The sequence below is a fragment of the Centroberyx gerrardi genome, chromosome 7 (genome assembly GCF_048128805.1).
Source record: "Centroberyx gerrardi isolate f3 chromosome 7, fCenGer3.hap1.cur.20231027, whole genome shotgun sequence".
NCBI lineage: Eukaryota > Metazoa > Chordata > Actinopteri > Beryciformes > Berycidae > Centroberyx > Centroberyx gerrardi.
Genome location: NC_136003.1, coordinates 32,765,010 through 32,792,205, shown reverse-complemented (window position 1 = coordinate 32,792,205; position 27,196 = coordinate 32,765,010). Strand labels below are relative to the sequence as shown.

At 39.2% G+C, this 27,196-nt stretch overlaps 1 protein-coding gene and 1 pseudogene across 1 annotated transcript; both read right to left on the bottom strand.

Annotated features, from left to right (window-relative positions):
* Nucleotides 1-2,170: 2,170 nt before the first annotated feature.
* On the bottom strand, nucleotides 2,171-5,069 carry LOC139911462 (uncharacterized; annotated as a pseudogene).
* A 12,639-nt stretch (nucleotides 5,070-17,708) lies between these two features.
* Nucleotides 17,709-25,288, bottom strand: LOC139932785 (uncharacterized). Its single transcript, XM_078284541.1, has 4 exons — nucleotides 25,096-25,288; nucleotides 18,608-18,991; nucleotides 18,110-18,547; nucleotides 17,709-17,944 (listed from the first exon to the last, which is right to left on the bottom strand). Exons 1-4 carry the CDS (start codon nucleotides 25,286-25,288, stop codon nucleotides 17,709-17,711), a joined length of 1,251 nt encoding a protein of 416 aa, XP_078140667.1.
* Nucleotides 25,289-27,196: the final 1,908 nt, after the last annotated feature.

Here is a 27,196-nt window from a genome sequence, read left to right as displayed (position 1 = left end):
ACATTTCGTATTGCCGTTTATGGCCTCCGGCATGCAACATGGGTTGTAAAGCTTTTAGTTTCCTAAGTTTGTATCGGCCTCGTAGCCTCCGGCATGGAGCTCAGGCTGTGAAGCACACAAGGGAACAATACGGCAGTCCATAGAGGACATACATAAAAACTGGAACCGCTGCACACTGCCTCGACATCCACACATAACGTGGCACCTTTCAGCAGCATGGAGCAGGCCGGTTCTAGACTGCTTTGATTAGGTGCAGGAACTACGGAGCCCCCCTGGGGTCACCTGAAAAAAAAAAAAAGACATGGAAATCCGTAGCCTCGGATTTGTAAACCGTGCCCTTAATACGAGGGCATGGTTTACCAATCTGTGAGTATGGATTACCAGGTCTTTTTTTTTTTTCCTCAGGTGACCCCAGGGTGGGCTCCATAACAAACATTTATGGATTGCCTAAAACAATTACATGCTGGAGTTGGGGAGAGTTGGGTAGTAGTAATAATACTACTAATAGTAGTTGCAGTACTAGTTATGTAGAGCTGGGCAGGACAGCTGCTGTCAAATCTGTTGAAGGGCAAATTCACATTATTGGCCCTATCTAGGTTCTTAAACTGTAAGTAATAGAGTACTAATACCATTTCTGGTCCTATCCACTACCTAAAGTTAAAATTAATAAAGTACTACTATACTATTTCTAGCCTGTCGTCTTTATGCTATTGAATGAAAATGGTTGCACTCCACATAAATAGTTCTATAGCAGATCACTTTATTTCCATTGCAGACATACAGAGTACAAAATTAAGTATCCAATCACATGTAATACCACCCAAGTGAGACATTTTATTTTGCCAGTGCAAAATATAGTATGTTGGTCAAACATCCCGTAAACTAAAGCCTGTAGCATAAAAAGTGGAGATATGACATTTCCTGTAGCCTGCCACTTTATAGAGTGGGCACATGGTGGAGGACCTAAAATGTATCGGGATTGAAAAAGTGGCAAAAACGATGGCGATATTGAAACAAGGACACACCGTGTCACAGATGTGAAGCATGAGGTGAGTGAATAATCCTGGTTCAGTGTGTCTGTAGACATTGGGATGCCACCTAATGGCCGCAAGGCAAGGCAAACTTTATTTTTATATAGCACATTTCATACACAAGGCAAATACAATGTGCTTCACATAAAACAGAAAAAATACATAAAAATCCTCATAAGCCAACTTGCTCAGGGCCACACACCACAACTATTTAAAATGACTTTAAAAAAAAGACAGATAGAGATAAAATAGGTAAAACATAAATAAAAGAAATAAATGATAAACATCTTACATCTTTTGAATACCTTGCTTTTACTTAAATGTACTCTGAAATGTACTCTTCAAGTTTTATTTCTGATTGAATATAGACACCTAAACAGTCTAACAATTTCTTTGACGATTTTGTTGAACTACTGTCCAAAATCTCCACAGATTTTGATTGTCTGCCTATATCGGGTGATCATTGATAATCCAAATGATAACCATGCTATAGATCTGAGTAGCATGCTAGAGGCTTTTGGTCTGTCTCAGCATGTGTCGGGGCCCACCCACAATCAGGAGCATACCTTGGACTTGATTATCACTAGGGGTCTCAATATCACTAAAACTGCTGCTATTGATGTTGTCATATCTGATCATTTGTGTTTTCTTTGATGTGTCTATAAATCTGGAACAAGAAGCTAGGCCAAAAAAAAATAAAATAAAATAAAATAAAAAAAAAAACACTACATCAACAGCTTTTATGAATGCCACATGTCACCAATGACCACTGCGAATTGTACTAATAACCTTGTTGAAAACTTTGTCAAATTAGGAATGCCATTGATGACATTGCACCAGTTAAGGTGAAAATCTCTGGTAAGCAAAAAGAACCCTGGAGAAATCCTGTCTGTAACACAACGGAAAAGAGAATGCTGAAAGACTGAAGGTAAATGGCGAAAAACAAAACTCCAGGTCCACTATGATATCTATAAAGAGGAGCTTCAAAACTACCTGTAAATGAGCGAAATGAAACTGACATCAGAATGCCAGTTTCGACCACCAACAACAGTGTTTCTCAGCCCAGTCCTCAAATACCATGTGTCCAGCAACTGCACTGTTGCAAACCTGATTCAATTTAGGGCCACCCGTTCTCATGACACCCGAACCGAATCAGGTGTGCAAAAGTTGAGCTGGAGCTACAAGTTGTGTAAAAGTGTAAACTTATTGTTCCACTCTGGCTGAACATTTTACAACAAGTTCAAGTTTGTTTATTTCTATAACTCTTCATCACATGCATGTCTCAAATAACTTTACATAGATAGAGCCTAACTAAATCCAACTAATCAACAATCAACCATAGAACAGAATTATATCATTAATACACACACACACACAACAAAAACTGAGCAATTAAATGGTCACTCTCCTGTGTGGACTCTCATGTGTCTCTTCAAGTTTCTTTTATGACAAAAACTTTTACCACAGACTGAGCATTTGAATGGTTTCTCTCTTGTGTGGATTCTCATGTGTCTCATGAAGTATTGTTTACAAACAAACCTTTTACTACAGACTGAGCAATGAAATGGTTTCTCTTCTGTGTGGATTCTCATGTGTCTCATGAAGTATTGTTTACAAACAAAACTTTTACCACAGACTGAGCAATTAAATGGTTTCTCTCCTGTATGGTTTCTCATGTGTGTCTTCAACTGTGTATTTTGACGAAAACTTTTACCACAGACTGAACAATTAAATGGTTTCTCTCCTGTGTGGGCTCTCATGTGTTCCTTCAAGTATGCATTACGACCAAAACTTTTACCACAGACTGAGCAATTAAATGGTTTCTCACCTGTGTGGATTCTCATGTGTGCCTTCAAGTGTCCTTTATAACCAAAACGTTTACCACAGACTGAGCAATTAAATGGTTTCTCACCTGTGTGGATTCTCATGTGTGACTTCAAGTGTCCTTTATAACCATAACTTTTACCACAGACTGAGCAATTAAATGGTTTCTCACCTGTGTGGACTATCATGTGAATCAGCACATTTCCCTTGCGGTCAAATCTTTTACCACAAACTGTGCAACTAAAGCGTTTCTTCCCAAGTACTTCACTGTTTTGCCGTGAGTCTGAACCTGACTGAGGCTCACTAGTTTCCATCCAATCATCATCACTGTCTTGAGGTGCAGGTTCAGAAGAGTCTGAAGTGTTTCCATCACTAATTGGTTGTAAATCACTAGCTGGATCCAAGTTCCTGGCTGGTTCTGATACTCCACAGTCCTCTCCATCAGCTTCTGTTTTCATCTGTTCAGTTGAGCTGCTGGCTAGAGGCTCTGCCTCTCTGTTCTCCTCAGTTTGGCTTTGATGAAGCTGTGAGGACTGAGGTTTCTCTTCATCATCATCTTCACTCTTCACAGGGACAGGAGTGAATGGGAACTTGGTTATATCAGCCTCCAGCCCTTGAAGCTGCTCTCCCTCCTGACTGGTCCAGAGTTCCTCCTGTTCCTCTTTAATGTGTGGGGGCTCTGGGTCCTCCTGGTCCAGACTGGGGCTCCACTCCTGCTGCTCAGGGGGAACCTCTTCTTTACTGACCAACAGCTGCTGGAGGTCTGGAGGTATGGCTGAAATACAGACATATTCACATTAAGGAAAACTGTGACTGTAAGTCAATCTAAACTTGTTACTGGGAATGGGATGCTGTGGTATCTCACGATTCGATTCAGAGCCGTCTGTTCTCCTCTGTAATGTAACGATGTAAAGATACAGGTGAGACTGACAGCACAGAGAGATGCAACAGGGCAGAGGGGCAGAAAAGCTTATTTTTCTGTAAAAGGGGCCTTATTTCTATTTTTCTGTGCCTTGTAGACAAAAGCAATCAACAAACAGAACAGTGTAGCACTGTTTCTATTTTGAAGTAACATTCTTTGACACAACATTGAAAAGGAAGCACTTTACATATTTACAGGCTAGTTATTTGTTTGACAAATGGACCTATTTAAAATGGAGTACATTAGATACCACCCCCACTACCCACCACAAATAGATTTGAATTCTGTGGGAAACACTGTCCTGTAAGCACCGGGTAGTAGTTCATAATTATAAGGTCGACAGTAGGGGTGAACGGATACCGGAAAAAAATGGAACCGTTCGGTTCGCCACACACGGTTCGGGTCGCGCATGCGTGCCGAGGTTCATTCGGTTCTGTGTGTCCCCACTCCCAACGTGGGTCTGATCTCCCTGGAGAGTATCTGTCCAATCAGTTGTCAGAATTACATGTCAATCTACGATGACATCACAGCTGAATTAGCCTACTAACACAGGAGTAGCCTATGGAGCAAATTGTGGAATTTGAAGTTTCACTTTCAGACTCTGCTGCTGCTGCTCTGCTGGTCTGTGAATCACCAAATGGTAAGTTCTGCAAGTTCTATCAACGGTACTCGCATTCGTCTTGCAATATCCGACAGCTACCCTGTTCTTACAGCACCGTATGTTAAAGTCGTACCATTACCATTATAGTTAATCGTTCTAGATGTGAATCGAAAACAAGTTTTCCTTGAAATCACCATTCCCCCTAAGATTATATGCTGTCATGTCGGCAAATGGTCGAAATAAAGTCACGTTGTAAGTCGACGTCTATTAGACTTGTTGGCCTCGACATAGGTTGAGGAAATGTTTGCTGGGAAGTCAGATAAGAAAAAAAAATTGACCTAAATATCCTTGTTTGGTTTGGCAACTTCTAATCATTTAATTCCATTCTCTCCCTTGTAAAACATTTCAGTCTTTAGTCAAGAGGTTATGTTTAACTGTAAACTAGCTAAAAAGTGTTCTCTATCTGTAGAACACAGACTGTGTAGAAAACTGTTATTGTTACAGTGTGCTGGAGTCACACACAGTACCAGAAACAAGACCAAGACCGCGACGCTGAAGTTTGTGGAAGCGTCCCTGCCGGGAATCGTACTCTGTTCTCCCGATTGAGAGCCTGCAGTCTAACTGCCTGCGGCACACTTTTACCCACGTGACCATAAAATGGTGAACAAAGAACGACCACAAAGTGACCCATAGAGCCGCTGCTGTCGCGGGGATAAAAAGTAACATAATGCAATTAAATGGTAACACTCTGGAGCTCTGGTTTTAGGATTAATAAAATCACCTTTTGTGGATCAGAAGTAGAAGAAAACCCACAGACCGCTGGCCAAATTGTGTCCGCAAACAATGACGCCCATGGTCTACTGCCCTGCTTTGCTCACAAGAATATCATAGCATGTGTGTGAATTATTTGATTATTTATGTGAAAGTAACACTTAATTGTCACAAACCTGCTCTGTGTAACCGCACTTCAGGATTTAAAACAGCGTCCAGCAGCTTTCGTTGTCGGTCGATCTCCTCTTTTGAACGAGAAGCTTCCTCCTCGTACTCTGCTATCGTTCTTTCAAACAGCCCAAATATCTCTTCAACAGCCGCAGTTAGTCGCTGCTTCACCAACGCTCTCAGCTTTTGGACTTTAGACATTTTCACACAGTGACAGGAACTTTTCCTCCTGAACTATTTACTGACAAACGTTGTCCTTCAAAGCTCCAATAGCTGCACAGCTAAACCATTCATCTGAATCCATGAGAGAGAGGAGCTTCTTCTTCTTCCTCTCAGAGCTAAACGGAGCCTCGGCTCCAGCTTCTTTATCCGTGATAGTATCATCCATACATACAGAGTCTTCTGTTGGTCAGGTGAAGTTGTAAACTATACTTTTGAAAGGAAAAAATCGGAAAGTAGGTCTCGTTCAAGCATGTTTGCATACACCGTCCGCCATCTTGCGCAACGTCACAAAGCTTTTTTCCTGACTCCACCTTTCCTTCACGCTTCTTTTTTGCAGTAGTTTAGACGCTTCCAGGCGTGTTACCTCCCTCTACAGGTCAATGTAAAAAGGTTATAATGCCGTGGTTTTCAAAAACTGCACAATTCTTCATTCAGTTAGTTGATGGTTCTTTCGGCCGAGCAAAGTTTAAAAAGAAAAGGAAGAAACTCCTAAATGTTTAACATCTTTTAATTAAACCTCCCTTTCTTTACTGTGTTTCTGGAAGCTAAAATGAAGTGGTGGAAAGAGTACTAAAATGTCCAAGTCCTACTAGAATAGAACAGAACAGAATACTTTACTATCACACAGGGAAATTTGTTTTGCAATAGTAAGCATTAGATAGATAGATAGATAGATAGATAGATAGATAGTTTTATTAATCCCGGAGGAAATTTAGGCAGCCAGTAGTTTAAATATGGCACACAATTAAATACACACAATAAAAATGTATGTATTGTATTTGTGTATGCTAATGCATACACAAAGGTGTAACTTTGGTTTGAGTATTGGGGGGTTTGAGATGCATAGTCCCCAAGAACACCAACCCGGGGGTCCGGGGCCGTGCCCCCTGGGAGATTTCTTTTTAAAGAACAGCTGTGAAATGATCATTTAGGTGAATTTTCGGAGGGAAATACTTAAAGACTACCGATCAATAAATCAAACATGAAATCACAAGATTTGTAAACAGTGGATCAAACCAACAGTTCAGAAAGTCACAGACTTCAGTGGGCTGGTCGGTGGTCAGCTGAGAGAGATGACTGGAGCTTCTGACTTCTCTAACTTTTACTAATTAATAGATTAAAGTAAAGTTGTTCTTAAAATAACTTTTAAACAGTAGTCAACAATGTTAACAATAAAAAAAGGAGGTTCCACTTCAGAGTAGGCTATGTGGCTTGTAGAGAGACAGAATAAAACTAGGACTGCAAGCGGTCATGGGCGGGGCCGGCCAGATGTAGCGTAAGAGGAAAAAGAGAGTTACAGCAAACAAAGCACATTTACTCAGCATCACCCAGGACTCAAACTCACAACCTTTGACACCAAGGGCAAGTCATGAACTTGTTGAGCTATCTGTCAGTGATTTTAAAGACAGGAGGCGTCACGCTATGACTGAGGCAACCAGCAGGGTGCATGATAAGATCTGTCCATCCATATTAAGGCAGATTTCAAGCTAGTGTGAAATATTCCGTTTTCAAGATAAAATTCTGAGAATTTGCATACTTTATCTAGACAACATAGAGCTGTACGTAATTTATTTGTACAAGTATGGAATGCTCCATAAGCGAATAAGTGATGTTTAAAGATGCTCCATTTTCCATTTACTACAATGGTTTCCATAAAGGCAGAATTCAAATCATTTTCAAAAAATTCTGTTTTTCAGATAGAACTTGAGAAATTTTGTACGTTTCATCTACCAAGACAGGAAAATATTTTCTATTTTTTACCTGAAGATTGGACATCAAGTAAGCAGCAATTCACCGTGGCTGTGTACAGTACCATTTACAGTCAGACATTTTGATGAGCTGTGGGCTCAATTTTTGATCAAATGAAAAACCCAACGATTGTTTTATTTGGGCAGGTCTAATGATGATCTGTAGTGATGTGATAATGTGATAGTGCTAATGATTTTCATGTAATTTGTGCAAGTATGTGGGACTAGATAGAATTAATTAGTTTTACAGTTTTTAATAAAAACAGAGTGGTGGACTTCATAATTTAATATAGGTAAGAGTGTATGAAAGTTTTGTCTTGTTTGGGCCGATAACCTCAGAAAATTACAGCGCTGTAGCATGGATTGTTGATTTTTTATGATTTTCTAAAGTTTTAAACTTGAGGCCGCTGCTGTAGCGCCACCATCTGGACTATTTGCCCCATACTTTAGTAAGTGTGGTTTGGCATGGAACTGGAGCTGTGTGCTCCAGCTGCGGAGCTGCTGCCGGCCCCTAATGAACGACAAAGAGTACAAAGCAGTGAAATTTGAATCTCCGATCTTAAGTCTTAATTTGTTGGTCTTGACATTTCGTATTGCCGTTTATGGCCTCCGGCATGGAACATGAGTTTTAAAGCTTTTTGTAGCTGCCATCAGAGTCAGTTATGCGGTTTGAGTTAATTTAATAGATTGAGTTAAATATAAGAATAATTTACGTTTTTTAATACAGGTATATCCTTTGTTGATTAACATAAATTATTTTGGGCACATATGTCTAGGGGGACCTGTCTGGTGTTTCCATGGCGGAACATGTGTTCTTGTGTTGCAGTGTGGTCAGGTTATTGTTGTTGGTTGCGCATTACCACGAGAGGCAGACCGCCTGCCGGTTTCAACTGAGGAGGTTGTTTTGGGTTGTGTTGCTGTGCAGTGGTGTTTCATGAAGTTGGAATTAAGTGAAGACTTATAAAGCTGAAGGTTTCCTTTCTTACTCCCCTTGAGTTAACGCGGCCAATGAGGTATGCAAGGTTATCTGTACGTTTTTCTACATTATGCTTATAGCTATTGGATATGCTAGCGGAGTTCATGATAGCAACGTGATAGCCTACCTACGTTTCAATGAATGTTAGCAAGTTAATTTTCCGTAAATTTAACAGCTTATAGTTTCAAAGTTAATGGATTATGCAAACTACATATTTGTGTTTGTTTAGATATCTGTTTTATGGTTATTCTCTATGAGAATGTTCTGTATTGCACTGAACTCATTTTATGATTTTGTGTATTTTATGCTATAGTTCTCACGGCATGTTTGACGGCATGGATGTGCAAAATAAATGCCTGTAACCGAAAGGACGCCTTGTGTTCGTGATTTTAACCGGAGGGGAGCTACACTTTTGGTTTCCTAAGTTTGTATCGGCCTCGTAGCCTCCGGCATGGAGCTCAGGGTGTGAAGCACACAAGGGAACAATACGGCAGTCCATAGAGGACATACATAAAAACTGGAACCGCTGCACACTGCCTCGACATCCACACATAACGTGGCACCTTTCAGCAGCATGGAGCAGGCCAGTTCTAGTCTGCTTTGATTAGGTGCAGGAACTACGGAGCCCCCCTGGGGTCACCTGAAAAAATAAAAAGACATGGAAATCCGTAACCTCGGATTTGTAAACCGTGCCCTTAATACGAGGGCATGGTTTACCAATCTGTGGGTATGGATTAGGTCTTTTTTTTTTTCCCCAGGTGACCCCAGGGTGGGCTCCATAACAAACATTTATGGATTGCCTAAAACAATTACATGAAACATGATCAGACAATAGCTGTATCTGTCATGCTGGAGTTGGGGAGAGTTGGGTAGTAGTAATAATACTACTAATAGTAGTTGCAGTACTAGTTATGCAGAGCTGGGCAGGACAGCTGCTGTCAAATCTGTTGAAGGGCAAATTCACATTATTGGCCCTATCTAGGTTCTTAAACTGTAAGTAATAGAGTACTAATATCATTTCTGGTCCTATCCACTACCTAAAGTTAAAATTAATAAAGTACTACTATACTATTTCTAGCCTGTCGTCTTTATGCTATTGAATGAAAACAGTTGCACTCCACATAAATAGTTCTATAGCAGATCACTTTATTTCCATTGCAGACATACAGAGTACAAAATTAAGTATCCAATCACGTGTAATACCACCCAAGTGAGACATTTTATTTTGCCAGTGCAAAATATAGTATGTTGGTCAAACATCCCGTAAACTAAAGCCTGTAGCATAAATAGTGGAGATATGACATTTCCTGTAGCCCGCCACTTTATAGAGTGGGCACATGGTGGAGGACCTAAAATGTATCGGGATTGAAAAAGTGGCAAAAACGATGGCGATATTGAAACAAGGACACACCGTGTCACAGATGTGAAGCATGAGGTGAGTGAATAATCCTGGTTCAGTGTGTCTGTAGACATTGGAATGCCACCTAACGGCCGCAAGGCAAGGCAAACTTTATTTTTATATAGCACATTTCATACACAAGGCAAATACAATGTGCTTCGCATAAAACAGAAAAAATACATAAAAATCCTCCTAAGCCAAATTGCTCAGGGCCACACACCACAACTATTTAAAATGACATAAAAAAAGAAAGATAGAGATAAAATAGGTAAAACATAAATAAAGAAATAAATGATAAACATTTTACATATTTGGAATACCTTGCTTTTACTTAAATGTACTCTGAAATGTACTCTTCAAGTTTTATTTCTGATTGAATATAGACACCTAAACAGTCTAACAATTTCTTTGATGATTTTGTTGAACTACTGTCCAAAATCTCCACAGATTTTGATTGTCTGCCTATATCGGGTGATCATTGATAATCCAAATGATAACCATGCTATAGATCTGAGTAGCATGCTTGAGGCTTTTGGTCTGTCTCAGCATGTGTCGGGGCCCACCCACAATCAGGGGCATACTTTGGACTTGATTATTACTAGGGGTCTCAATATTACTAAAACTGCTGCTATTGATGTTGTCATATCTGATAATTTGTGTTTTCTTTGATGTGTCTTAAAATCTGGAACAACCTAGGCCAAAAATTGTAATAAAAAAAACAACAATACTGCTGCAGCTTTTATGAATGCCATATCTATGTTACCAATGACCACTGCACATTGTTCTAATAACCTTGTTGAAAACCTGTCAAATTAGGAATGCCATTGATGACATTGCACCAGTTAAGGTGAAAATCTCTGGTGAGCAAAAAGAACCCTGGAGAAATCCTGTCTGTAACACAACGGAAAAGAGAAGGCTGAAAGACTGAAGGTAAATGGCGAAAAACAAAACTCCAGGTTCACTATGATATCTATAAAGAGGAGCTTCAAAACTACCTGTAAATGAGCGAAATGAAACTGACATCAGAATGTCAGTTTCGACCACCAACAACAGCGTTTGTCAGCCCAGTCCTCAAATACCATGTGTCCAGCAACTGCAATGTTGCAAACCTGATTCAATTTAGGGCCACCCGTTCTCATGACATCCGAACTGAATCAGGTGTGCAAAAGTTGAGCTGGAGCTACAAGTTGTGTAAAAGTGTAAACTTATTGTTCCACTCTGGCTGAACATTTTACAACAAGTTCAAGTTTGTTTATTTCTATAACTCTTCATCACATGCATGTCTCAAATAACTTTACATAGATAGAGCCTAACTAAATCCAACTAATCAACAATCAACCATAGAACAGAATTATATCATTAATACACACACAACAAAAACTGAGCAATTGAATGGTCACTCCCCTGTGTGGACTCTCATGTGTGACGTCAAGTTTTTATTTAGACCAAAACTTTTACTACAGACTGAGCAATTAAATGGTTTCTCTCCTGTATGGTTTCTCATGTGTGTCTTCAACTGTGTATTTTGACGAAAACTTTTACCACAGACTGAACAATTAAATGGTTTCTCTCCTGTGTGGATTCTCATGTGTTCCTTCAAGTGTCCTTTATAACCAAAACTTTTACCACAGACTGAGCAATTAAATGGTTTCTCACCTGTGTGGACTCTCATGTGTGCCTTCAAGTGTCCTTTATAACCAAAACTTTTACCACAGACTGAGCAATTAAATGGTTTCTCACCTGTGTGGACTCTCATGTGAATCAGCACAGCTCCCTTGCGGTCAAATCTTTTACCACAAACTGAGCAACTAAAGCGTTTTTTCCCAAGTACGTCACTGTTTTGCTGTGAGTCTAAACCTGACTGGGGTTCACTAGTTTCCATCCAATCATCATCACTGTCTTGAGATGCAGGTTCAGAAGAGTCTGAAGTGTTTCCATCACTAGTTGGTTGTAAATCACTAGCTGAATCTAAGTTCCTGGCTGGTTCTGATACTCCACAGTCCTCTCCATCAGCTTCTGTTTTCATCTGTTCAGTTGAGCTGCTGGCTAGAGGCTCTGACTCTCTGTTCTCCTCAGTTTGACTTTGATGAAGCTGTGAGGACTGAGGTTTCTCTTCATCATCATCTTCACTCTTCACAGAGACAGGAGTGGATGGGAACTTGGTTATATCAGCCTCCAGCCCTTGAAGCTGCTCTCCCTCCTGACTGGTCCAGAGTTCCTCCTGTTCCTCTTTAATGTGTGGGGGCTCTGGGTCCTCCTGGTCCAGACTGGGGCTCCACTCCTGCTGCTCAGGGGGAACCTCTTCTTTACTGACCAACAGCTGCTGGAGGTCTGGAGGTACGGCTGAAATACAGACATATTCACATTAAGGAAAACTGTGACTGTAAGTCAACCTAAACTTGTTACTGGGGATGGGATGATGTGGTATCTCACGATTCGATTCAGACCCGTCTGTTCTCCTCCCATTACACACGCAGGCGTGCAGGATATTTTTTTTTCCATGTCAAGAAGACGGCTGGCTGAATTCCCGAAAACTAAAACGAACAGTTTACGTTACTCGGAATACAGCAGGGTTTCCAAGATTAGCACGCGGTCTAGCTGCTAGTCAGTGTTGCGTTAATATTACCTTTTTAACTCTGACTCTGAATGTTTGCTCCCTCAATCCAGATTAATATACAAACATATTTTAAAGAAGGCAACGGACTTGTCCTGAGGAGGAGCAGGGACAGTCTGGACCAGAGGAGCTGCTGAGCAGTAAAACAAAGTAGATAATGTCACAATGTTAAAGACTAGAAATTTAACGATGTAAAGATACAGGTGAGGCTGACAGCACAGAGAGATGCAACAGGGCAGTACAGCCAATTTCCTCAACCGTCCTGTCTTCCTCCAACTGCGTCGAGGCCAACAAGTCTAACAGACGTCGAGTTACAACGTGACTTTATTTCGAAAACTGCTTTGCCACACGAACATGCACGTTTCATTTTCCACTAAAGAACACATAACTAGCATGCTAGCTGTGTCCCCCCCCCCATTGTTATTTACGAATACGAAAACCAGCTATCTAGAAAAAAAAGCAACGTAGCCTCAATCTCAAAAGTTTTGAATGCAAAGGGTAAAAGCACAATACGTCTCTGCAAATATATTTACATTTTAAATCGAACTGCCTTGTTAACTCACCTGACCAGCTGAAAGCGCCTGATTTCACCGGTTTGATTGATGCGCAAGGAAAAATAGTTCCTATAAAAGGCAACTAGAGGAAATGCTGGAATGAAAGATAAACCTACTTTAGCCTCTATATTGGACATATACATGATAGCATACCCACGTGACCATAAAATGGTGAACAAAGAACGACCACAAAGCGACCCATAGAGCCGCTGCTGTCGCGGGGATAAAAAGTAACATAATGCAATTAAATGGTAACACTCTGGAGCTCTGGTTTTAGGATTAATAAAATCACCTTTTGTGGATCAGAAGTAGAAGGAAACCCACAGACCGCTGGCCAAATTGTGTCCGCAAACAATGACGCCCATGGTCTACTGCCCTGCTTTGCTCACAAGAATATCATAGCATGTGTGTGAATTATTTGATTATTTATGTGAAAGTAACACTTAATTGTCACAAACCTGCTCTGTGTAACCGCACTTCAGGATTTAAAACAGCGTCCAGCAGCTTTCGTTGTCGGTCGATCTCCTCTTTTGAACGAGAAGCTTCCTCCTCGTACTCTGCTATCGTTCTTTCAAACAGCCCAAATATCTCTTCAACAGCCGCAGTTAGTCGCTGGTTCACCAACGCTCTCAGCTTTTGGACTTTAGACATTTTCACACAGTGACAGGAACTTTTCCTACTGAACTATTTACTGACAAACTTTGTCCTTCAATCCTCCAATAGCTGCACAGCTAAACCATTCATCTGAGTCCATAAGAGAGAGGAGCTTCTTCTTCTTCCTCTCAGAGCTAAACGGAGCCTCGGCTCCAGCTTCTTTATCCGTGATAGTATCATCCATACATACAGAGTCTTCTGTTGGTCAGGTGAAGTTGTAAACTATACTTTTGAAAGGAAAAAATCGGGAAGTAGGTCTCGTTCAAGGATGTTTGCATACACCGTCCGCCATCTTGCGCAACGTCACAAAGCTTTTTTCCTGACTCCACCTTTCCTTCACGCTTCTTTTTTGCAGTAGTTTAGACGCTTCCAGGCGTATTACCTCCCTCTACAGGTCAATGTAAAAAGGTTATAATGCCGTGGTTTTCAAAAACTGCACAATTCTTCATTCAGTTAGTTGATGGTTCTTTCGGCCGAGCAAAGTTTAAAAAGAAAAGGAAGAAACTCCTAAATGTTTAACATCTTTTAATTAAACCTCCCTTTCTTTACTGTGTTTCTGGAAGCTAAAATTAAGTGGTGGAAAGAGTACTAAAATGTCCAAGTCCTACTAGAATAGAACAGAACAGAATACTTTACTATCACACAGGGAAATTTGTTTTGCAATAGTAAGCATTAGATAGATAGATAGATAGATAGATAGATAGATATTTTTATTAATCCCGGAGGAAATTTAGGCAGCCAGTAGCTTAAATATGGCACACAATTAAATACACACAATAAAAATGTATGTATTGTATTTGTGTATGCTAATGCATACATAAAGGCGTAACTTTGGTTTGAGTATTGGGGGGTTTGAGATGCATAGTCCCCAAGAACACCAACCCGGGGGTCCGGGGCCGTGCCCCCTGGGAGATTTCTTTTTAAAGAACAGCTGTGAAATGATTATTTAGGTGAATTTTCGGGGGGAAATACTTAAAGACTACCGATCAATAAATCAAACATGAAATTACAAGATTTGTAAACAGTGGATCAAACCAACAGTTCAGAAAGTCACAGACTTCAGTGGGCTGGTCGGTGGTCAGCTGAGAGAGATGACTGGAGCTTCTGACTTCTCTAACTTTTACTAATTAACAGATTAAAGTAAACTTGTTCTTAAAATAACTTTTAAACAGTAGTCAACAATGTTAACAATAAAAAAAAACGAGGTTCCACTTCAGAGTAGGCTATGTGGCTTGTAGAGAGACAGAATAAAACTAGGACTGCAAGTGGTCATGGACGGGGTTGGCCAGATGTAGTGTAAGAGGAAAAAGTGTCACAGCAAACAAAACACATTTACTCAGCATCACCCAGGACTCAAAGTCACAACCTTTGACACCAAGGGGGAAGTCATGAACTTGTTGAGCTATCTGTCAGTGATTTTAAAGACAGGAGGCGTCACGCTATGACTGAGGCAACCAGCAGGGTGCATGATAAGATCTGTCCATCCATATTAAGGCAGATTTCAAGCTAGTGTGAAATATTCCGTTTTCAAGATAAAATTCTGATAATTTGCATACTTTATCTAGACAACATAGAGCTGTACGTAATTTATTTGTACAAGTATGGAATGCTCCATAAGCGAATAACTGATGTTTAAAGATGCTCCATTTTCCATTGACTACAATGGTTTCCATAAGGGCAGAATTCAAATCATTTTCAAAAAATTCTGTTTTTCAGATAGAACTTGAGAAATTTTGTACGTTTCATCTACCAAGACAGGAAAATATTTTTTATTTTTTACATGAAGATTGGACATCAAGTAAGCAGCAATTCACCGTGGCTGTGTACAGTACCATTTACAGTCAGACATTTTGATGAGCTGTGGGCTCAATTTTTGATCAAATGAAAACCCAACGATTGTTTTATTTGGGCAGGTCTAATGATGCTCTGTAGTGATGTGATAATGTGATAGTGATAATGATTTTTATGTAATTTGTGCAAGTATGTGGGACTAGTTTGAATTAATTCGTTTTACAGTTTTTAATAAAAACAGAGTGGTGGACTTCATAATTTAATATAGGTAAGAGTGTATGAAAGTTTTGTCTTGTTTGGGCCGATAACCTCAGAAAATTACAGAGTTGTAGCATGGATTGTTGATTTTTTATGATTTTCTAAAGTTTTAAACTTTAGGCCGCTGCTGTAGCGCCACCATCTGGACTATTTGCCCCATACTTTAGTGAGTGTGGTTTGGCATGGAACTGGAGCTATCTGCTCCAGCAGTGGAGCTGCTGCCGGCCCCTAATGAACGACAAAGAGTACAAAGCAGTGAGATTTGAATCTCCGATCTTAAGTCTTGGTTTGTTGGTCTTGACATTTCGTATTGCCATTTATGCCTCCGGCATGGAACATGGGTTGTAAAGCTCTTGGTTTCCTAAGTTTGTATCGGCCTCGTAGCCTCCGGCATGGAGCTCAGGCTGTGAAGCACACAAGGGAACAATACAGCAGTCCATAGAGGACATACATAAAAACTGGAACCGCTGCACACTGCCTCGACATCCACACATAACGTGGCGCATTTCGGTAGCATGGAGCAGGCCGGTTCTAGACTGCTTTGATTAGGTGCAGGAACTACGGAGCCCCCGTGGGGTCACCTGAAAAAAAAAAAAAAGACATGGAAATCTGTAACCTCGGATTTGTAAACCGTGCCCTGAATACGAGGGCATGGTTTACCAATCTGTAGGTACGGATTACCTTTTTTTTTTTCCCTAGGTGACCCCAGGGTGGGCTCCGTAACAAACATTTATGGATTGCCTAAAACAATTACATGAAACATGATTAGACAATAGCTGTATCTGTCATGCTGGAGTTGGGGAGAGTTGGGTAGTAGTAACAATACTACTAATAGTAGTTGCAGTACTAGTTATGTAAAGCTGGGCAGGACAGCTGCTGTCAAATCTGTTGAAGGGCAAATTCACATTATTGGCCCTATCTAGGTTCTTAAACTGTAAGTAATAGAGTACTACTACCATTTCTGGTCCTATCCACTACCTAAAGTTAAAATTAATAAAGTATTACTATACTATTTCTAGCCTGTCGTCTTTATGCTATTGAATGAAAACGGTTGCACTCCACATAAATAGTTCTATAGCAGATCACTTTATTTCCATTGCAGACACACAGAGTACAAAATTAAGTATCCAATCACGTGTAATACCACCCAAGTGAGACATTTTATTTTGCCAGTGCAAAATATAGTATGTTGGTCAAACGTCCCGTAAACTAAAGCCTGTAGCATAAAAAGAGATAGTTAGATAAGATAGAGATATGACATTTCCTGTAGCCCGCCACTTTATAGAGTGGGCACATGGTGGAGGACCTAAAATTTATCGGGATTGAAAAAGTGGCAAAAACGATGGCGATATTGAAACAAGGACACACCGTGTCACAGATGTGAAGCATGAGGTGAGTGAATAATCCTGGTTCAGTGTGTCTGTAGACATTGGGATGCCACCTAACGGCCGCAAGGCATGGCAAACTTTATTTTTATATAGCACATTTCATACACAAGGCAAATACAATGTGCTTCACATAAAACAGAAAAAATACATAAAACTCCTCATAAGCCAACTTGCTCAGGGCCACACACCACAACTATTTAAAATGACATTAAAAAAAAAGATAAAATAGGTAAAACATAAATAAAAGAAATAAATGATAAACATTTTACATATTTGGAATACCTTGCTTTTACTTAAATGTACTCTGAAATGTACTCTTCAAGTTTTATTTCTGATTGAATATAGACACCTAAACAGTCTAACAATTTCTTTGACGATTTTGTTGAACTACTGTCCAAAATCTCCACAGATTTTGATTGTCTGCCTATATCGGGTGATCATTGATAATCCAAATGATAACCATGCTATAGAGCTGACTAGCATGCTTGAGGCTTTTGGTCTGTCTCAGCATGTGTCGGGGCCCACCCACAATCAGGAGCATACCTTGGACTTGATTATCACTAGGGGTCTCAATATCACTAAAACTGCTGCTATTGATGTTGTCATATCTGATCACTTGTGTTATATTTGATGTGTCTTAAAATCTGGAACAACAACCTAGGCCAAAAATTGTAAAAAAAAAAACACAAAAAAAAAACAATACTGCTGCAGCTTTTATGAATGCCATATCTATGTTACCATTGACCACTGCACAGAACAGAATCATGTCATTAATACACACAAATGGTCACTCTCCTGTGTGGACACTCATGTGTAACTTCAAGTGTTTATTTTGCGCGAAGGTTTTATCACAGACTGAACATTTAAATGGTTTCTCTCCTGTGTGGCTTCTCATGTGTGAAATCAAGTGTTTATTTTGCGTATAACTTTTATCACAGACTGAGCAATTAAATGGTTTCTCTCCTGTGTGGCCTCTCATGTGTATAACCAATTGTATTTTAGAACCAAAACTTTTACTACAGACTGAGCAATGAAATGGTTTCTCTCCTGTGTGGATTCTCATGTGTCTCATGAAGTATTGTTTACAAACAAACCTTTTACTACAGACTGAGCAATGAAATGGTTTCTCTTCTGTGTGGATTCTCATGTGGCTCATGAAGTATTGTTTACAAACAAAACTTTTACCACAGACTGAGCAATTAAATGGTTTCTCTCCTGTGTGGTTTCTCATGTGTGTCTTCAACTGTTTATTTTGACGAAAACTTTTACCACAGACTGAACAATTAAATGGTTTCTCTCCTGTGTGGATTCTAATATGTTCCTTCAAGTATCCTTTACGACCAAAACTTTTACCACAGACTGAGCAATTAAATGGTTTCTCACCTGTGTGGATTCTCATGTGTGTCTTCAAGTGTCCTTTATAACCAAAACTTTTACCACAGACTGAGCAATTATATGGTTTCTCACCTGTGTGGACTCTCATGTGAATCAGCACAGTTCCCTTGCGGTCAAATCTTTTACCACAAACTGAGCAACTAAAGCATTTCTCCCCAAGTATTTCACTGTTTTGCCGTGAGTCTGAACCTGACTGAGGTTCACTAGTTTCCATCCAATCATCATCACTGTCTTGAGGTGCAGGTTCAGAAGAGTCTGAAGTGTTTCCATCACTAGTTGGTTGTAAATCACTAGCTGGATCTAAGTTCCTGGCTGGTTCTGATACTCCACAGTCCTCTCTATCAGCTTCTGTTTTCATCTGTTCAGTTGAGCTGCTGGCTAGAGGCTCTGACTCTCTGTTCTCCTCAGTTTGGCTTTGATGAAGCTGTGAGGACTGAGGTTTCTCTTCATCATCATCTTCACTCTTCACAGTGACAGGAGTGGATGGGAACTTGGTGATATCAGCCTCCAGCCCTTGAAGCTGCTCTCCCTCCTGACTGGTCCAGAGTTCCTCCTGTTCCTCTTTAATGTGTGGGGGCTCTGGGTCCTCCTGGTCCAGACTGGGGCTCCACTCCTGCTGCTCAGGGGGAACCTCTTCTTTACTGACCAACAGCTGCTGGAGGTCTGGAGGTACGGCTGAAATACAGACATATTCACATTAAGGAAAACTGTGACTGTAAGTCAACCTAAACTTGTTACTGGGGATGGGATGATGTGGTATCTCACGATTCGATTCAGACCCGTCTGTTCTCCTCCCATTACACACGCGGGCGTGTGGGATATTTTTTTTTCCATGTCAAGAAGACGGCTGGCTGAATTCCCGAAAACTAAAACGAACAGTTTACGTTACTCGGAATACAGCAGGGTTTCCGAGATTAGCACGCGGTCTATCTGCTAGTCAGTGTTGCGTTAATATTACCTTTTTAACTCTGACTCTGAATGTTTGCTCCCTCAATCCAGATTAATATACAAACATATTTTAAAGAAGGCAACGGACTTGTCCTGAGGAGGAGCAGGGACAGTCTGGACCAGAGGAGCTGCTGAGCAGTAAAACAAAGTAGATAATGTCACAATGTTAAAGACTAGAAATTTAATGATGTAAAGATACAGGTGAGACTGACAGCACAGAGAGATGTAGCAGGGCAGTACAGCCAATTTCCTCAACCGTCCTGTTTTCCTCCAACTGCGTCGAGGCCAACAAGTCTAACAGACGTCGAGTTACAACGTGACTTTATTTCGAAAACTGCTTTGCCACACAAACATGCACGTTTCATTTTCCACTAAAGAACACATAACTAGCATGCTAGCTGTGTCCCCCCCATTGTTATTTACGAATACGAAAACCAGCTATCTAGAAAAAAAAGCAACGTAGCCTCAATCTCAAAAGTTTTGAATGCAAAGGGTAAAAGCACAATACGTCTCTGCAAATATATTTACATTTTAAATCGAACTGCCTTGTTAGATAGATAGATAGATAGATTTAGATTTATTTCGAACATGTTAAAAAGACAAAAAAAAACAATAAATATACACATTTATATATATATATATATACATACATACATATATATACATACACATATATATATACATACATACATACATACACATATATATATATACACATACATACATACATACATATATACATACATATACATATACATATATATATATATATATATATATATATATATGTATATATATATATATATATATATATATATATACACACATACGTAAGAAAACAAAACAAGAATAACCAATAAAATTAACAGTAAACGTATACAACAAATTCTCATTAAACAACATAAATAAATAAATATTACATGTCCGAAATGGAGTAGGAAGAAGTAAAATACTTATTTGGTCCTACCCCTTTGCTAAGCTTAATCAATGAACTTACTGTTTATAGTCCAACTATCCACCCCAGTATCCATCATACACAACTTAAATAATTACTTCTATGTTCATCGTCTTTATACATCGTCTTTATACATAATCAACTTGTAGGCGCCCATCCAGCATGTCCCAACACTCACAGCGAGAAAACAAAAAAAGAAAAAAAAACCAAAACAAAACAAAAAACAAAACAAAAACAATAACAACATCATCATCATCAGCGAGCGTCACATTCTTGAGACTAACAAGGGCCCTTCCTCATCCCTGTACCTCGCGAAAATCATTTTTTGTACATCTTCTTAAACTGTTTGCTATTCTTACTCTGCTTGAGTTCTACATCAAGACCATTCCACAAAGTCACCCCACAAATTGTAATACACATACTCTTAAGATTGGTACGAACACAACGTTTTTTCAGATTCAGGTTTCCTCTTAAGTTATACCCCCCCTCTCTGTCTAAGAACATTTTTTGTATGTTGCCAGGAAGTAAATTATTTCTTGCTTTATACATTATTTGTGCAGTCTTAAATTCCACCAGATCCATGAATTTCACAGCATGTGTCTTTAAAAACAGCATGTTAGTGTGTTCACGATATCCTACATTGTTTACTATCCTTATGGCTCTTTTTTGTAGTATACATAATGAGTGTAAGGTGCTTTTGTAGGTGTTACCCCACACCTCCACACAGTAATTCAGATACGGTAATACAAGTGAACAATACAGAGTGTGCAATGCTTTATGATCCAAAATATGCCTTGTTTTTCCCAGAACTGCAACACTCCTTGCCAACTTTGCTCGCACATATTTTATATGAGGTTTCCAGCAGATTTTGTGGTCTAATATCACACCCAGAAATTTATTTTCATATACCCTTTCTATATTCTATATTTCTATTCTATATTTATTTTTCGATTTCCAAATAGCATAAGTTTGGTTTTGTTCAAATTTAATGATAACTTGTTTATGTCAAACCACCGTTTTAATTTACTCATTTCTGCCGTAACCACCTCCAAAAGCTGCTGCAAATTCTCCCCAGAACAAAAAATATTGGTATCGTCCGCAAATAAAACACATTTCAGTATCTTTGATACCCTGCATATGTCATTTATGTACAAAATAAACAATTTCGGGCCTAATACTGACCCCTGTGGGACTCCACAAGTAATATCCATACATGTTGATTTGTAGTCATCTATCTGTACAAATTGTTGCCTATTTCCTATATAGCTTTTCAACCAATTCAGCACAACCCCTCTGATACCATACCTTTCCATTTTATTGAGTAATATATCATGATCAATGGTATCAAATGCTTTTTTTAAATCTATAAATACTCCCACTACATACTTCTTTTTTTCTATACAACTAGTTATTTCTTCTATTAGCTCAATTAATGCCATAGATGTTGATCTGTTTGTTCTGAATCCATATTGACTGTCATTCAACAATTTATGCTTCTCAATAAAACTGTCTAACCTTTCAATGAATAGTTTTTCCAATACCTTAGAGAACTGGGAAAGTAAGGAAACAGGCCTATAATTGGTAAAGTGATGTCTATCCCCAGCTTTATATAATGGGATAACTTTAGCAATTTTAATTTTACCTGGAAATGTGCCCGTTTTGAAGGACAAGTTACAAATGTAAGTTAGTGGTTTTACAATGCCGTCAATGACTTTCTTGACTAGTGTCATATTAATTTCATTCCAGTCAGTAGACGTTTTATTCTTACACTTACTAACAATATCGATAATTTCCTGTTCTTCTACTGCTCTTAGAAAAATTGAGCTTGGATTTCTATCCCCATAAACATCAACAGCCCCCCCCTCTTCTGGCTGTGGGCCATTGATTTCTTCTGCCAATTTTGGTCCCACATTTACAAAAAAATTGTTAAACCCATTAACCACATCATTCTTATTATTTATAGTCTTATCATTATCAATAAAATACTGAGGGTAACTTATGTTTGTTGATCCATTTCTAATAATGCTATTTAATGCACTCCATATGCCCTTGATGTTGTTTTTATTATTCTCTAATATTTTGTTATAATATTCCTTCTTACATATCCTCATAATATTAGTTAACTTATTTTTATATTTTTTATATTTATTTTCTGCATCTATAATTCTATATTTTATGAATTCTCTATATAGGGTATTTTTTTTTTGCAGGCATTTTGTAGTCCCTTTGTGATCCACGGCCTATCTGTATAATTTTGCTTTCTGTTGTCCTGCTTTATTGGACAGTTTTTGTCATATAATGATTTGAATATTTTTAGAAATGTTTCATAGGCTTTGTCAGTATCATCTTCTTCATATACTCTTTTCCAGTTTTGTGTTAGTAATTCATCTCTAAATGCACTCATGGATTCCTCCGTTCTCACTCGCCTGTATTTAAATTTATTGACATCCTTATCCTTCCCATCGCCACAGTCATAGATCACAAAAACTGGCAAATGGTCACTGATGTCATTCATTAGAAGCCCACTCGCTGTATTGTCTTCCATAATATTTGTAAATATATTATCTATTAGAGTGGCACAGTGTGATGTTATTCTGCTTGGTCTAGTGATCGTTGGATATAAACTCATACTATACATTGCATCAATACACTCATCAGTCATTTTGTGCTTATTAGGATTTAACAGGTCTATATTGAAATCTCCACAAATGAACATAACATTCTGATTTGTCTTAGCAAACATACCCTCCATACTATCCTTAAATATTTCAATGTTAGATCCGGGTGCTCTATATACACAACTAACAATTACATTTTTCTTTTTTCCCATACAGATTTCAATGGTGACACATTCCAGCACATCATCAATAGTAGTTGTCATACTTTCCAGTACCTTATAATTAAAGCTTTTATCCACATAGAGAGCCACACCCCCTCCTTTTTTATTCTCCCTGTTCATGTAAGTCAATTCATATCCATTCAACTCAAAATCCACACCCTTCTCAGAGTTGAGCCAGGTCTCAGATATAGCTATGACATTGAATGGTTTCTTGAATTGACTTAAATATTCTTTGATGTTTTGAAAATTTGCATATAAACTTCTGCTGTTAAAGTGAATAATTGACATTCCATGATCTGAATTAACCTTCATGTTAAACTGATCCTCTGTGTAGTAACAGCAATTTTTGCTTAGATTGTTGAAGAAATTATTCTCAGGGTCAATATTTTGAAAAAATTCATATATATTATGTTCAGTGTATTTGAATGTTTTGAGATTCCAACCATCTCCATTTACATATAAGCCTTCCATCCCTCTGCAGCTAACTTGCGAATTTACACACTTGATCTCTTCATCATCAGCGCTGTTAAATGGAAGAATGATATTACCTTCTTTGCAAGGCTCATTTTCTGGTGTTTTACAATTTAAACAATCCATTCCTTTGCAAGGCTCCGTCATCATTCCAGTCCACAGTCAGTCACGCTCCATGCTCTTAGCGAGCTGTCCTTGTGTGTTGCTCTCCCAGGAGTTGTCATCACTGGTACTGGTCCAATTCTGCAATCTCCCTGATGACCAGCACCTTTGCCTCCTCTGGAGATCCATTCAGTTTTATGAACACCTTGCAATTTGCTGTCCACGTCGATTGTATCTTGTTCTGTTTTCTCAGGATGCGTGACCGTCTGGCAATGTCAGCATTTTTCTTTGTCAGGTGTTCGTTCACATACACGTTGGATCCCTTCAACTTTCTTCCTTGTCTGAGCAGTGCGTTTTTTTGTTTTCTGTTCACAAAGCGAATTATTATGGCAGGTTTCTCGCTTTTGTTTTTTCGGGGGAGAGAATGACACCCCTCAATATCATTGCTGTCCATGGATATGCCTTTGCTGTCGAAGAATGCGATCACCTGTTGTTCAAGAGAGTCCAGATCAGGCACGGTGGGCTCTCCAACCGCCTTTGCCGCAGCCCTGGCATATGACCGGGGCCTGGTCTCCAACCCGCTAACAATAAGGTCGTTCATGCGGGAATACTGCTCCAGGTCTGCTACTCGGCATTCCAAGTTGGCAATCCTCTTATCCTTCTCGACATTTTGTCTTTTCAGTTCCTTGATCTCTCCCATCAAATCCATTATCATTTCTTGTTGTTTAGAGATAGTTGCAATTTCTTCCGACATAAAGTCGAGCGCTCTCTTTATCTCTTCGACTTCATCGTTCTTCTTTGGTGGCATTTTGTTTGCGTGATAGTATCATCCATACATACAGAGTCTTCTGTTCCACATTCAGAGTCTTCTGTTGTTCAGCCAATGTGTCAGGCAGACCAACTCCCATGACAGAAATTCAATAGTTTTGGTTCCTGTGTTGACAGGTAACAACCCCAGTCTGCATGTCTTCAAATCAACCAGCGCAACGGCCGCCTTTGCCGCCTTTGTTAACTCACCTGACCAGCTGAAAGCGCCTGATTTCACCGGTTTGATTGATGCGCAAGGAAAAATAGTTCCTATAAAAGGCAACTAGAGGAAATGCTGGAATGAAAGATAAACCTACTTTAGCCTCTATATTGGACATATACATGATAGCATACCCACGTGACCATAAAATGGTGAACAAAGAACGACCACAAAGCGACCCATAGAGCCGCTGCTGTCGCGGGGATAAAAAGTAACATAATGCAATTAAATGGTAACACTCTGGAGCTCTGGTTTTAGGATTTATAAAATCACCTTTTGTGGATCAGAAGCAGAAGGAAACCCACAGACCGCTGGCCAAATTGTGTCCGCAAACAATGACGCCCATGGTCTACTGCCCTGCTTTGTAGTTGCTCACAAGAATATCATAGCATGTGTGTGAATTATTTATGTGAAACTAACACTTAATTGTCACAAACCTGCTCTGTGTAACCGCACTTCAGGATTTAAAACAGCGTCCAGCAGCTTTCGTTGTCGGTCGATCTCCTCTTTTGAACGAGAAGCTTCCTCCTCGTACTCTGCTATCGTTCTTTCAAACAGCCCAAATATCTCTTCAACAGCCGCAGTTAGTCGCTGCTTCACCAACGCTCTCAGCTTTTGGACTTTAGACATTTTCACACAGTGACAGGAACTTTTCCTCCTGAACTATTTACTGACAAACTGTCCTTCAATCCTCCAATAGCTGCACAGCTAAACCATTCATCTGAGTCCATGAGAGAGAGGAGCTTCTTCTTCTTCCTCTCAGAGCTAAACGGAGCCTCGGCTCCAGCTTCTTTATCCGTGATAGTGTCATCCATACATACAGAGTCTTCTGTTGGTCAGGTGAAGTTGTAAACTATACTTTTGAAAGCAAAAATCGGGAAGTAGGTCTCGTTCAAGCATGCTTGCATACACCGTCCGCCATCTTGCGCAACGTCACAAAGCTTTTTTCCTGACTCCACCTTTCCTTCACGCTTCTTTTTTGCAGTAGTTTAGACGCTTCCAGGCGTATTACCTCCCTCTACAGGTCAATGTAAAAAGGTTATAATGCCGTGGTTTTCAAAAACTGCACAATTCTTCATTCAGTTAGTTGATGGTTCTTTCGGCCGAGCAAAGTTTAAAAAGAAAAGGAAGAAACTCCTAAATGTTTAACATCTTTTAATTAAACCTCCCTTTCTTTACTGTGTTTCTGAAGCTAAAATGAAGTGGTGGAAAGAGTACTAAAATGTCCAAGTCCTACTAGAATAGAACAGAACAGAATACTTTACTATCACACAGGGAAATTTGTTTTGCAATAGTAAGCATTAGATAGATAGATAGATAGATAGATAGATAGATAGATAGATAGATAGATAGATACTTTTATTAATCCCGGAGGAAATTTAGGCAGCCAGTAGCTTAAATATGGCACACAATTAAATACACACAATAAAAATGTATGTATTGTTTCTTCCCTCTGTATCTCTCCTCCTGCAGCTCCACTCACATAAACCCAGTGTTTCCCCTGTATATATTCTACTGTGGCCAGCCGCCACGGTAAGATCATGACATGCCATGCTAAAAATATTTTCTATTTGGCCGAAATGGTTTCACTTGGCTGTGCTGCTGTGCACTGAGAACTCTAGAACCAGTGTTTCTAGGCGCTGCTGCTGAAAATGCGACAGATTTTGTATTTTTTTTTGTTTTTGTTTAAATCAAATGTATTTCTGCCTACAGAACAGTCATGATCAAAGTGACAAATAGCAACATGTGGTCGCGGACAGAGAGAGAAGCACACAGACACACTGCTGCCTCATTCAATCATTCCTATAGTAACTGTAAACTTTCTATGATCATTCAATCATTCCTATATTAACTGCACTGTAAACTTTCTATGATCATTCAGTCATTTCTATAATAACTGCACCGTTTGCAACGTTTCTATAATAGTTCAGTAATAGTAATAATTGTCAAAAAAAGCCAAAGCAGCCACTGTATTTTTACTCACAGCCATTACACACGGCACCGCAGAGAGAGAGAAGCACACAGACACACTGCCGCCTCATTCAATCATTTCTATAATACCTATACCGATCACTGCACCCCATAACGGTGCAGTGATCGATTGCACTTGCCTTGCTGTCACATGCTCTCTTGCTCATTAGCATATGCCTGAGGAAATGGAAAAGGAAATCTAATGTCCCAAGAAATGAATGGATGAATGAATGAATTAAAAAAAATTAATAACTGTTAAATAAATTAATAAACAAAAATGTTAGGTATTTATTCATGATTTATTTTTGAAATTATGAATTTATTTACACATCTCTATAAATATTAATTTGACAATTTATTAATTAGTGGTGGACTTCAAAATTTAATATAGGTAAGAATGTATGAAAGTTTTGTCTTGTTTGGGCCGATAACCTCAGAAAATTACAGAGCTGTAGCATGGATTGTTGATTTTTTATGATTTTCTAAAGTTTTAAACTTTAGGCCGCTGCTGTAGCGCCACCATCTGGACTATTTGCCCCATACTTTAGTGAGTGTCGTTTGGCATGG

Coding starts and splice junctions, on each gene's coding strand:
- LOC139932785 (XM_078284541.1), bottom strand. CDS start 25,288: ATGTCTAAAGTCCAAAAGCTGAGAGCGTTGGTGAAGCAGCGACTAACT. Junction 18,992..25,095: donor AGTGCGGTTACACAGAGCAG/GTTTGTGACAAT, acceptor TCTGTATTTCAG/CCGTACCTCCAGACCTCCAG. Junction 17,945..18,109: donor ACCATTTAATTGCTCAGTCT/GTGGTAAAAGTT, acceptor TTCATTGCTCAG/TCTGTAGTAAAAGTTTTGGT.